Below are 12,926 nucleotides of genomic sequence, written 5' to 3'. Positions count from 1 at the left end.
GGGCTTAAAGTAACATTCCAATATTTCACAAAGAACAGTTGGCTCATCTCACGGCTTGGCTCTGTTGGTTGCATACTCTTTTGGTTGCATACTCTTTCTCTGAAGGTTGCGGGTTCAACTCTCACTCCAGGACTTGAGCACATAATCTTGGCTGATAACTGAAGAAGTTTTGCATAGTCAGAGGTGCTGTCCTTCAGATGAGAAGTTAAACTGATCTCCAACTGCTCACTACAGTGTTTCAGTTGGACTTTAAAGATCCCACATAACTATTCCAGGAAGAGCAGGGGTTCCTGCTGCTATGCCCTGCCCAACATTTCTCCCTTAGCCAACATCACCAAGAACAGATTAACTGGTCATTAGTTTTCACTGATGTTCGTGGATTGTGTTGTGTACAAAGTGACTGCTTTGTTTGCCTATATAACATAGGTAATCACAGCACTTCAAAGTCAGGCATTGCATGTGAAGGACTTTGAGACATTTCCCTCTTTAATTGCCTGTTATCAAGGGAGAGTTTATGATTATGAAGGCAACGGTATAGAGATATCAGCACCAAATTCCAAAGCATTGTGTTATCACTTGACAAATACATCCCATAGAAATGTTTTAAAAATTATTATTAAATAGGAGTAAGATTCCATGATGAGGAGGGGGAGTGTGTTTTTTTAAAAAAAAGTGTAGATTTGTTCTTTTTTTTAAAACTTTGAGACTACATTGCACAATTATGTTAATATTGTAGGTTTGTATTTTGGGAGTAAATTTGAGCCAAGTTATTTAGGTGCATATTTTAAAAAAAAATTGACACCCATTCTTAGTAATGTTTAGGACATCTAATGTGTCTAAATTTAAACACTTTTTTGACCGAATTAGAATGGGACACTAATGTTCCTTTGGTAAAATGGGTAGTTCTGGAGCTCTGCCAGTGGTGCAATGGGTAAATGTATTCCTGGGACAGTATCGAGCGATGTAGACCAGAGATTCCCTGGTCTGTACTGAATTGATCTTGTAATCTTAATCTCAACCAAGGCAGCAGTGTAGGCACTACAATTGGCCCAGTGTCTCCGGAGTAATATGGAAGGTAAAAATTTGCCAATGTTCCCACATCTGATCACTATCTAATGATGATTCCTGGTGGAAAGTGCACATGATGGTCTCTTTGAGGTGAGATCAAGAATGGATTGGGTTGTAATTGAGTGCATTGCTGACACTTGTGTAGAGTCTCTAATGGAAAGGAGAGCAGAAAGTTACTGGAAGGGTAGTAAACTTGAGCTCATCCAAAACTGCTGCCCGTATCCTAACTTGCACCAAGTTCCGTTCACCCATTGCCCTTGTGCTGTTTGACCTATATTAGCTCCTGGCAACGCCTCGATTTTAAAATTATCATCCTTGTGTTCAAATCCATCCGTGACCTTGCCCCTCTGTAACCTCCTCCAGCCCTACAAACCCCCCGAGATCTCTGCATTCCTCCATTTCTGGCCTCTTGCTCATCCCCGATTTTCATCACTCCACTGTTGATGGCCGTGCATTCAGCTGCCTAGAATGAAGCCATGGTCACCTATCCTAACATCTCTTTTATGTGGCTCAGTGTCAAATTTTGTCTGATAATGCTCCTGTGAAGCAACTTGGGACATTTTTACTATATTAAAGGTGCTATATAAATGCAAGTTGTACTTAATATCTGATAATTGGGTCCTAAAATGTTAGCAATTATCTTTCTGTTTATCCTGCAGATTGTAATTGGTGTGATTATTTACAGGTTCCCACTATAAGAGGGATCTCCTTTATGGAATCGGTGTCACAATAATATGCTGGTTTATCGTCTTTGTAACAGTCCTTATTGTAGCAGTATTCATATCTCTGACTGGGCAGTCAATGTCTTGGTACACCCACTTCTACGTTTCTATCGTCATCTATGGCTCAATAGCCCTCGCTAAACTCATAATGATTCATACACTTGCAAAAAATCTTTACTATGGAGTAAGTATATTGATTCTTTTTCTGTTTGTTTTTTGAATTCCATCCCTAGTGAATTGATGGTTGACTAATATTTTTCTCTTCCATCTCCTCTTCCTCCAACCCCACCTCAGAGCTTTGGTGGCTGATCCAGCATTAGAGCTTTTGAAGATTCAATTTATGGAGCGTAGTAATGTATAATTCTCCCATGACTTCTTGATGCTGCAGAACTTTTATTACATGAAACTGGGTGTGGAGGGGGGAAGGAGAAAGAGGAGGAGGAATGGATGCAATTCGCAACCTTCTTTTGACGTGCATAGTTTGTGAGCATTTTTTATGACCAAGCCAGGGTTCTCAGTTTAGTGCTAGTGAGCTTCCAAGGAATAGGCTGAAAGTTCTGGTTTATGCATATAAGAGCAACCTGACCAGAACTGCTTTCCCCAAACTGTATGTTACTCTGTCAGATCGCATCTTGCATACTGTGTCCAGTTCTGGTCACCAACACACAAGGGAGACATTCATGTCCTGAAGGTACTATGGAGAAGTGCCACGAGGCTGATCTCAAGAGTTATGAAGAAGCTTCAGCTTATCAGTCTTGAAAGTTGTAGTGTGAGGGGTAGTTAAGGGTATGGAAAAGTTAAATCTGAAGAATTACTTCAAACTAAATTGAGCGTAGGAGAAAGAGGGAATGGGTTCAAACTAGTAAAAGGCAAACTTAGGTCTGATATCAAGGAGTTCTTCACATGGAGTGATGAGTTCATGGAATGGACTTCAGGATAAGAACATAAGAAATAGGAGCAGGAGTAGGCCACATGGCCCCTTGAGCCTGCTCCGCCATTCAATCAAATCATGGCTGATCTTCGACTTCAATAGAGGAAAGGGTAGTGGAGGCAAAAACCCTGGAATCAATTGGATGATGCAGTGGAGCAACTTCTGGTCTTTCTAGATGGATGAACTAAGATGGGCCACCTGTAATGATCTTGTGATAAGAGACTGACAGTTTGGGGTGTTGGGAGGGAGGGGGTGGTGGAGGTTACAGCCACCTATGCATTTTCTTTTGGCAGCAATGAGCACTGACTATGACCATTGTAACTCTAACCCCAGTAACTGCTCTCTGGTAGTCAATCTGTAAGGTGATACTCCCAACATACCATCCATGCATTTGTATTCAGTTACATTGAATTTGGTCATACCAAAGGATATGTTTGGAATACACTATAAAACGTGTATGGTATAAATAATGGTTTGAATTCACTGCAATGCCTACATAACAATAAATTTCTTGAGCATGCCATTTCTTACTGGATTAGCTTGTGGCTCAGGTAAACAATGAGGTGCTCTTTTCCTGTTACCCACCTGATTAAGCAAGGTCTGGGTACTTCTATCTGAGGCATGCATGCGAACCATGAACTCGTGGACATAATCATGACTGGCTAAAAACAGGATCTGTGCTCGGAGTCTCTGTTTAAAAAAGAAAAATCTATCGGTCAGATTTTGCTCGTTTTCCAGATTGGCATGTGTATATATACTCTGCATTGTTGTTAATTCCACTCTGAATCCTGTAACTTTTGACTTCCTTAATCTGGGCCATAACCAGGCTGGTTTGGCCTGTTTGATCTATTGATTGCCATGTCGCATTATTTTATATGGGAAAAAAAATGGTCTCTGGATGTGGACGACTCTGGCAAGGCCACATTTATTACCCATCACTACTTGCCCATATAGGGACTAAGAGCTTAATTTCTGACTTAACACAATTATTACAACTGTTTTCCGGTTTGACACTGTATTTGCAGCACTGCGGTAATTTTCCAATACACACGGGGGGGGGTGGTGGCAAGAGAATCTCTCCTTCATTACGGCAGATAATCGAGGTCTCACTGCCAAAAGCATCTTGTATAGGTAATACATGATAGTTCCCTGAATCTGTAATCTTTACAAAGAATAGGCTGTGTAGGCTCCGAACCTCATTATCGTTGGCATATGTCTGACCTGCTACTAAATTGTAATTTTGTTTGTGTACAGAGCATGAACCAGTTTTACCTAGCGGAGCTGTATTTTGATGTTGCACTAACAATCTGGTGCTGTACTTTGGTTTACTTTACCCAACGAAACCTGTGTTCAGCTTATGTGCCTGGACTGTGGGTGGCTTTTCCTCTGCTTGTGAGATTACTGATCGGGGCTGAGCTGAAACAAAAAGGTAAGCACTCATACTTTGTATCCTTATGTAAAAAGATGAGTATAAATAAATACACAGCAATAGTTTTCACTTTCTGTACCTTACTGGTTGACTTATTGTGTGACTTACAAAAAAAAAAATTCTCTCTTCCATAACTATCTCTGCTTGTCTCCTGCTCCCTAATTCTTTTACTGTGTTCCTCTCTTAATTTGACTTTCACTTTCTGCCGATCTCTTGTCACATTTTGTTTTCACCGTTCATGGAGAGTTAGAGCTAGACTCTGGATCTCCCTACAAAGGAAGGAGTACCAGGGCTGGAAGATAGGTGTTTGGCTGAAAGGTTGGACTGAGGCACTCAAATTCTCTCGCTCTCTTTTGTACTCGCAGTCTGACTAGCTTTTTGGTCGAGAAATATTTGGTGACTTAATTTATTAATTGGTGATCAAAGCCCTTAGCTTTCGCAATATCCCAACTTCCACGTTATTTCCCATGTGAAGTGAAAGGACCCACAGCAAAAGTTCGCATGTTGCTGGACCTCCAGCTCCCTGGCATTGACTAGCACAAGAACAGGTAGTGAAGAGGGAAAAAAAAAAGTTAAATCCAGCCAGAGAGATAGTGGGGAGGGTGGACACTACGGTGTATGGCATGCAGAGGTGGGTAGGAAAATGTCAGGTTCAGTCACAGAGGTTGAGTGGACTGGGACCTCACAGGGCGGCTGCAGTTAGAGGGAGGGAAGATTTGGATTTGGTCGAGTAGATCAGCGAGGCGGGGCGACTAGGACCTGGTTCTTTGGGAGAAAAAAATAGCAGGGAAGAAAGCTTAAAATTAAAAATAATAGTGGAAAATAATTTTTTAAAAGATGCCTTGTGCGCTCTTGAGAATCCAACTAGGGACCATGCTGACCATGTGACACCATGGATCGATCAGCAATATTACAAGCACATACAGACAGAAAACTTTTAATATAGGTTGAAGTGGAATTCAGTAGCAGCATGGTGGGGACTTGATGTGAATATTCAGAAAAGCTGGATATAGTTGGAGCGGTGTAATGCATTAATTATTTGCATTCTTTATCATAGAATTCTCAGTAGAAATTAACATATACATTGACTTTGTAAGTAAAGTTAAAGCCCCTGAATTTAAAGCTGCTTCAACTGCGTTGTCACAGTCTTGATCTGGTGCCCGAATTGTTACGTGCTCCAGTATAAAATAGAGCCAAAGTTTGTGCCTACCTATTGGCGTGAGTCCAAATCTGCACATCAATGAACAATGGAGTACAGGGTGGGTATAAGGTATGTGGCTGCCTAATAATGATGACACACTCTGTGGTCTAGCCCCTCATACCAGCCCCCTTCCTGGATGCCTCCTCAAGCTCACAGTGATGGTACGTAACCTCAGCATCCTGCCCAACCCTGAACTGAGCTTTAAGTTCCACATCCAGACTTCCTACTTTTACCTCTGAAACATTGCCTGCCCTTTTCTCTACTTCACTCCAGCTGCTATTCAAAACTTCATTCAGCACTGAGGAGGAGGGGGGTGGGGAGAAAGTGGGTACAACTATACTGGGACCCCGAGCTTTGGTGGGTGGTGGGGGGGAGGGGACTGAGATTTATGAATGAAACTGATGCGCAGATGCAGGAAGTGTCGTCAGCTGGAGGAGCTTGAACTCCGGGTTGCGGACCTTAAGCAGCAGCTGGCGTCACTACCGTGCATCCGCGAGGCTGAGAGTTTTGTGGATACCACATTTCAGGAGGTGGTCACCCTGCAGCTTAAGAGACTGCAGGCAGAGAGGGACTGGGTGACCGCTAGACAGACAAGGAGGACCAGGCAGGTAGTTCAGGAGTCCCATGAGGGCATCTCACTCTCTATCCAGTATTCAGTTCTGAATACTGGTGGGTAAGAGGGTTCCCCTGGGGAGTGCAGCCAGAGCCAAGACCAGAGCACCATGGGTGGCTCAGCTGTACAGTGGGGGGAGGAGACAGGTTGGGAGAGCAATAGTGGTAGGAGATTTCATAGTTAGGGCAGCTAATAGGTGTTTCTGTGGCCGCAGGCGTGATTCCAGGATGGTATGCTGCCTCCCTGATGCCAGGGTCATGGATGTCACTGAGCGGCTGCAGAAGATTCTTTTGGGGGGGGGGGGGGGGAGGAGGACGGTGAACAGCCAGAGGTCGTAGTCCATATTGGGACCAATGACATAGTTAGAAAGAGGGCTGAGGTCCTGCAGGCAGAGTTTAGGCGTTAGGAAAAAGATTAAAAAGCAGGACCTCAAAGGTAGTAATCTCCGGATTACTCCCAGTGCCACATGCTAGTGAGAATAGAAATAGGAGGATAGAGCAAATAAATGTGTGGCAGCAAATAAATGTGTGGCTGCAAAGATGGTGCAAGGGGGAGGGCTTTAGATTCCTGGGGCATTGGGACCGGTTCTGGGGGAGGTGAGACCTGTACAAGCCGGACGGGTTGCACCTCAACAGGGTCGGGACCAATATCCTTGCGGCGAGGTTTGCTTGTGCTGTCGGGGAGGGTTTAAACTAGCTTGGCAGGGGGTTGGGAACCTGAGTGTGGACTCAGATGGGATAAAGTCAGAACTGAAAATGGAAGGCAGAAAATTAGTGAGTTAGTCTGGAAGGCAGAGGGAACAAAGGTTAGAAAATAAACAACAGAGGAGTTTGTCAGTCCTTAAATGTATTCACCTCAATGCAAGGAGTATAAGAAATAAGGGGGATGAGCTGAGGGCACAGATAGACACGTGGCAGTATGATATCTTAACTATTACAGAAACATGGCGTACAGAGGGGCCAGACTGGCAGCTCAACGTCCCTGGTTACAGGGTTTTCAGACACGATAGAGGGGGGGATAAAAAAGGAGCGGGGGGGTGGCAATTTTGGTTAAGGAAACAATTACAGTTGTGAGGAGGGATGATATTTTAGAAGGAGCATCAAATGAGGCCTTATGGGTTGAGCTAAAGGACAAAAATGGGGCAGTCACACTACTGGGAGTGTACTATAGACCCCCAAACAGTCAGAGGGGGATAGAGGAGCAAATATGTAGGCAAATTTCTGAGAAGTGCAAGAACAATAGGGCAATAATAGGGGATTTCAACTACCCTAATATTAACTGGGATACAAACAGTGTGAATGGTATAGAGGGCACAGGATTCTTAAATTGCATACAGCAGAATTTTTTTTAGCCAGTATATAGCAAGCCCAACAAGAGGGGGGACAGTTCTGGATTTAGTTCTAGGGAATGAAGAGGGGCAGGTGGAAGAAGTAACAGTGGGGAGAGCATTTTGGTGGTGATCATAATTCAGTTAGTTTTAGCATAGTTATGGAAAAGGCAGAGCAGGAGTTAAAGTTTTCAACTGTGGAAGGCCAATTTTACTAAACTGAGAAGTGATTTAGCAGAAGTAAACTGAAAACAGCTACTTGAAGGTAAATCAGTATCAGGGCAGTGGGAGACATTCAAAGGGGTGATTCAAGGGGTTCAGGGTCAACATGTTTCCACAAAGAAAAAGGGAAGGGCTGCCAAATCTAGAGCCCCCTGAATGTCAAGAAGCATTCAGGGTAAGATAAGGCAGAGAAAGAAAGCCTAGGATAGACACCGGGAACTCAATACTACGGAAAGCTTAGAGAGGTATACAAAGTGCAGGGGTGAAGTTAAAAAGGAAATTAGGAAAGCAAAGAGAGGGCATGAAAAAATATTAGGTAAAATCAAAGAAAACCCAAAGATGTTTAATAAATACATTAAGAGCAAGATGATAACTAAGGAAAGAGTAGGGCCTATTAGAGACCAAAAAGGTAAACTATGTGTGCAGGTGGACGATGTGGGTATGGTTCTTAATGAATACTTTGCATCTGTCTTCGCAAAAAAGAGGGATGATGCAGGGATTGAAGTTAAGGAGGAGGAGTGTGAAATATTGGATGGGATAAACATACTGAGAAAGGCAATATTAAGAGGATTAGCATCTTTGAAAGTGAATAAATCACCAGGGCCGGATGAAATGTGTCCCAGGCTGTTAAAAGAAGCCCAGGAGGAAATAGCGGAGGCTTTAACAATCATTTTCCACACTTCACTGGATACAGGCGTAGTGCCGGAGGATTGGAGGACTGCTAACGTTGTACCGTTGTTTAAAAAGGGAGCGAAGGATAGATTGAGTAATTACAGGCCAGTCAGTCTAACCTCGATCATGGGCATATTATTGGAATCAATTCTGAGGGACAGGATAAACTGTCACTTAGAAAGGCACGGACTAATCAAGGACAGTCAGCACGGATTTGTTAAGGGGAGGTCATGTCTGACTAACTTGATTGAATTTTTCGAAGAGGTGACAAGGAGGATCGATGAGGGTAGCGCAATTGATGTAGTCTACGTGGATTTTAGCAAGGCTTTTGACAAGGTCCCACATGGCAGATGGGTCAAAAAAGTAAAGGCCCATGGGATCCAAGGGAATGTGGCAAATTGGATCCAAAATTGTCTCAGTGGCAGGAAGCAAAGGGTAATGGTCGACAGGTGTTTTTGTGACTGGAAGGTTGTTTCCAGTGGGGTGCCGCAGGGCTCGGTACTAGGTCCTTTGCTTTTTGTGGTATACATTAACGATTTGGACTTAAACATAGGGGGCATGATTAAGAAATTTGTGGATGACACAAGGATAGGCCGTGTGGTTGATGGTGAGGAGGAAAGCTGTAGACTGCAGGAAGATATCAATGGACTGATCAGATGGGCAGGAAAGTGGCAAATGGAGTTCAATCCGGAGAAGTGTGAGGTAATGCATTTGGGGAGAGCAAACAAGGCAAGGGAATACACAATAAATGGGAGGATACTGAGTGGTGTAGAGGAAGTGAGGGACCTTGGAGTGCATGTCCACAGATTCCTGAAGGTAACAGGACAGATAGATAAGGTGGTCAAGAAGGCATATGGAATGCTTTCCTTTATTAGCTGAGGCATAAAATATAAAAGCAGGGATGTTATGCTGGAACTGTATAAAACACTAGTTAGGCCACAGCTTGATTACTGCGCACAGTTCTGGTCACCACATTACAGGAAGGATGTGACTGCACTAGAGAGGGTGCAGAGGAGATTTACGAGGATGTTGCCAGGACTGGAGAATTTTAGCTATGACAACAGATTGGATAGGCTGGGGTTGTTTTCCTTGGAACAGAGGAGGCTGAGGGGTGATTTAATTGAGGTGTACAAAATTATGAGGGGGCTAGATAGAGTGGATAGGAAGTACCTATTTCCCTTAGCAGAGGGGTCAATAATCAGGGGGCATAGATTTAAAGTGATTGGTAGAAGGATTAGAGCAGAAATGAGGAAAAATGTTTTCACCCAGAGGGAGGTGGGGGGTCTGGAACTCACTGCCTGAGAGGGTGGTAGAGGCAGAAACCCTCAATTCATTAAAAAAATACCTGGATGTGCACCTGAAGAGCCGTGACCAGCAGGGCTACGGACCAAATGCAGGAAAGTGGGATTAGGCTGGGTGGCTCGTTTCTTGGCCGGCGCGGACACGATGGGCCGAATGGCCTCCTGTGCTGTAAATTTTCTATGATCTAACATGCAGTAAAGAAAATAGAAGAATAAAAAAGTTTCTGAATTTCCATATAATTTATTTTAAGACTTTCAGTTTGTAATGGTGTTTTTGATAAGGTTCTGCACAAAAATGAGATTGCATGGAATTGGAGGCAACCTTAGGACACGTGTTGATGATGTGTTGGGAGGTAGGAAACAGTGAGTAAGGATAAAGGGAATGTACTCTGGTGAAATGTGACAAGTGATATTCTCCACGGACCTGTACTGGGGCCTCAGCTTTTCTCCATATATACCAATGACTTGGATGAAGGAACAGAGTGTTGTACATCCAAGCTTGTAGATGACACTAAGTTAGGAGGAGTAGTATGTAATGCAGATTGGAGCAGGAAGATACAAAGGGACATAGGCAGTTTAAGTGAGTAGGCAAAACTGTGGCAGATAGATTTCAATGTAGGGCAGTGTGAAGTAATCCACTTTGGATCCAAGAAAGGCAAATCGGAATAGATTCCGTTCATTAATGGGGATTAGATTTTTTAGCCAAATTGATGGGAGTAAAACACATTTTAAATTTGGATAGGCATTTGAGGAGGCTAGCAACATTAATTCTGATTGTGGAATTTAAGCAAATCTTTGAATGCTAGTTTAAAGCCATTTGGATTCTTGGCGAAAGGATGCACACAATCGATATATGCTGACCACCGTATATCAGACTTTGAACGGAGTGAAATGGGAACTTTTTTCCTCAATCTCCCACCTTTTGTGGACGTGCGCTGAAAATATTGTACAATTACTGAAGACACCCAAAGAACATGATACAATCAATTGACGACTCTGCTGAATCAACACCAACTAGGTTCAGGGTATGTGCTGCACTAGGAGAAAAAAGTGCCCGTACACTCTGTCGAAGAAACACTGCCTGCGCTCCAGAGTACTTTCCTGCCATGTCGGCTCCATTATCATAAGCCTGTCCACGACAGATTTTGAAATCTAATCTGTGTTCAGCTACCTCAGCTATTTCCTCACCAGTCTTCTTGGTAAAGTCTCTGAAGCACAAAAACCGTTCCTGACTTTCCGTCTCCTGCAGGTACTTGATGAATGTATCTGATTACTAGTGCTATCTGTTCCTTGTGAGAGCTGTCTGGTGTTTCATCAGATTATTGAAAAATACTTGGCCTCTTTACCTCGTTTAGGATTGTTTTCACGATGAGCCAGGTGCATTCTTCAATAAATTAATTTAGGCTTTCAGGTGGAAAATAATGTACTTTAAGTCTTTCATTTTGCGTCAGTGCCTTTTCACATAATCAACATGGTCACGCAAAATCTGGTCAACTTGGCTAACAATTCAATAAAACTTAAGAAATTGCCATTGGATTTACCACCCAGTTTGGAGCTTGTGCCATGGAAAGCTAATCTTCGTTCTCCAAGAAACAAACTGACATCTAAAATACGTTGTAAGAATTTTCTTCCACTTTTCTCTTTCATTTGTAAAATTTTTTGTCAAGTAATGAGTGGATGGTTTTATCACCTTTCAATCTTTTCGCGTCCATCCATTTCAGGGATTCGTTTCTACAGCTGGTACCTGCTGTGATTTGCAGTCCACCCAATTGATGTGGCTAAGGTTAGGTGAAAACCTGGAGTTGCAGCATCCTGTGGGAAAATTCAACGCGGAATGCAATAAACCGCCTGCTGCATCACTGCTGCCCAGTCGCGTTTAATTTTCTCTCCATTAGGAACAGTGTAGGAGAGAAATGCACAGAGAAACAGCTTCCCTTTTTGATTGCCCTTTTTGGATGGAATTTTCTTTTCCGGTTCTGACGCACAAGTCTGTCTCTGGCATCCTCTTTTACGGGGTCCTGCACTTGAAAGAATTTTCTCAACAGAAACATGAGGTGGTTCAGGTTCATCTTTTTCCTCTTCCTCCTGTGTGCCATCTAGTCTAGTAGCAGGACGATTACCGTACTTTTCATTTTCTTCAGCATCTAAGGCTAAAACTGGTCCTGCACCATTTTATTGTCATTGGCACCAGAATGAGATGTGCTAGAAATTGCACCACTCTCTGTCCCTGCCTTCTCTGATGACTCTGAAGATTTCCTGCTGCACTGAATTGGCTTCCATCCCAAAGATTCTAAAGTTGTTTTCCCCTGCTTCTTACTCTGAATTTTTTCTCTGCTTTTCCTTTCCTTTCTCTGCCCCTTATTTGTATACACGCTTCATTTTTGACTTCGGTTTATTTACTGAGTACAGCCTGTGACCCTCCAGAATTCCGTCTTTTTTTGCTTTTATAGCTAAAAGCTCACTATTTGAGAAACCACTTGAACAGTTTCCAGCACGGATTGGCTAACTAAAAACACGTGATTGATAAAGAATAAAGGCGTAGAGTTTTCCAAAAATCCTGATTGTTTGGTTAGCTTGGGTGGGTGGGGCTTAGTGAGTTCCTGTGTCGCCCTGGCATCACGGAGTGCAAATCAATTTGATAAGTATTACAACAACTTGTTTTTATTAAATTTATTGTGTTTTTTTGAATAGATACGAAATATGCGGTTAAAATTTATGAAAATCATTCATAATTGTTGCGTATATTTTATGTAGGGTTAATTAAGTGATTGTAATATTGCAATCCGGGCTATCCCTGTACTTTTCTGTTAAATAAACTTTAAAAAATCTTATTTATTAAATGTAAATTACAAATACTCGTTTGCTAAATTCTATTTAGTTGCAGTCTATAGCAGATGTTGGAATTGAACTCACTGGCAACAAAGCTCGGCGTATGGGGTTAGGCTCCAACGAAGGTGATGTAAAAGGCCCCCAAATTCTTCTCGACGGGCCTTCCCTCGTTCATACCTTTCCTATCACCTCACTTGACTTTTACAATGCCCGGCTTGCTGGCCTCCTGAACTTCACCCTACAGGAAGTGCAACTCATTCAGAACTTCGCAATCCCCATCTTGTCCTGCTCACTCATCGCCCCTATGCTTACTGATATTTATTGGTACCCTGTCCCTTGGCAGACCGATTTCAAAATCCCATCTTCAAATACCTCCATGGCCTTGCTTCCTCCCTGCCTGTGCAACCTCCTTCAGCCCCGCTGTCTGTGGCTGCATCCTTTGCTCCTCCATATCTGGTCTACTGCATGTCACCTGTCCCTCTGATTTGTCATCAGTGTCAGTGCCTTCAGTCATTCTCTCAGTAAACCCCTCCACATGCCATTGCAACTCTCCCACCTTCAAAAGCTTCCTCTAAATCTATGTTTCTGAGAGCACTTTCAGGCACCTGCTC

The 12,926-nt window shown here is 43.0% G+C and overlaps 1 protein-coding gene across 1 annotated transcript in view; it reads left to right on the top strand.

The window, feature by feature from the left end:
• ermp1 (endoplasmic reticulum metallopeptidase 1) overlaps positions 1-12,926 on the top strand; it is a 42,591-nt gene that overhangs the window by 16,082 nt on the left and 13,583 nt on the right. Inside the window, exons 8-9 of the mRNA XM_067983634.1 lie at positions 1,754-1,974; positions 3,976-4,150. Of these exons, the coding sequence (XP_067839735.1) occupies positions 1,754-1,974; positions 3,976-4,150 (396 nt within the window). The remainder of the gene's footprint in view (positions 1-1,753; positions 1,975-3,975; positions 4,151-12,926) is intronic.

This window comes from Heptranchias perlo, chromosome 4 (assembly GCF_035084215.1).
Source record: "Heptranchias perlo isolate sHepPer1 chromosome 4, sHepPer1.hap1, whole genome shotgun sequence".
In the NCBI taxonomy this organism is placed as follows: Eukaryota; Metazoa; Chordata; class Chondrichthyes; order Hexanchiformes; family Hexanchidae; genus Heptranchias; species Heptranchias perlo.
The sequence above is the reverse complement of the archived record's forward strand: the minus strand, read 5'-3'. Positions and strand labels throughout refer to the sequence as shown.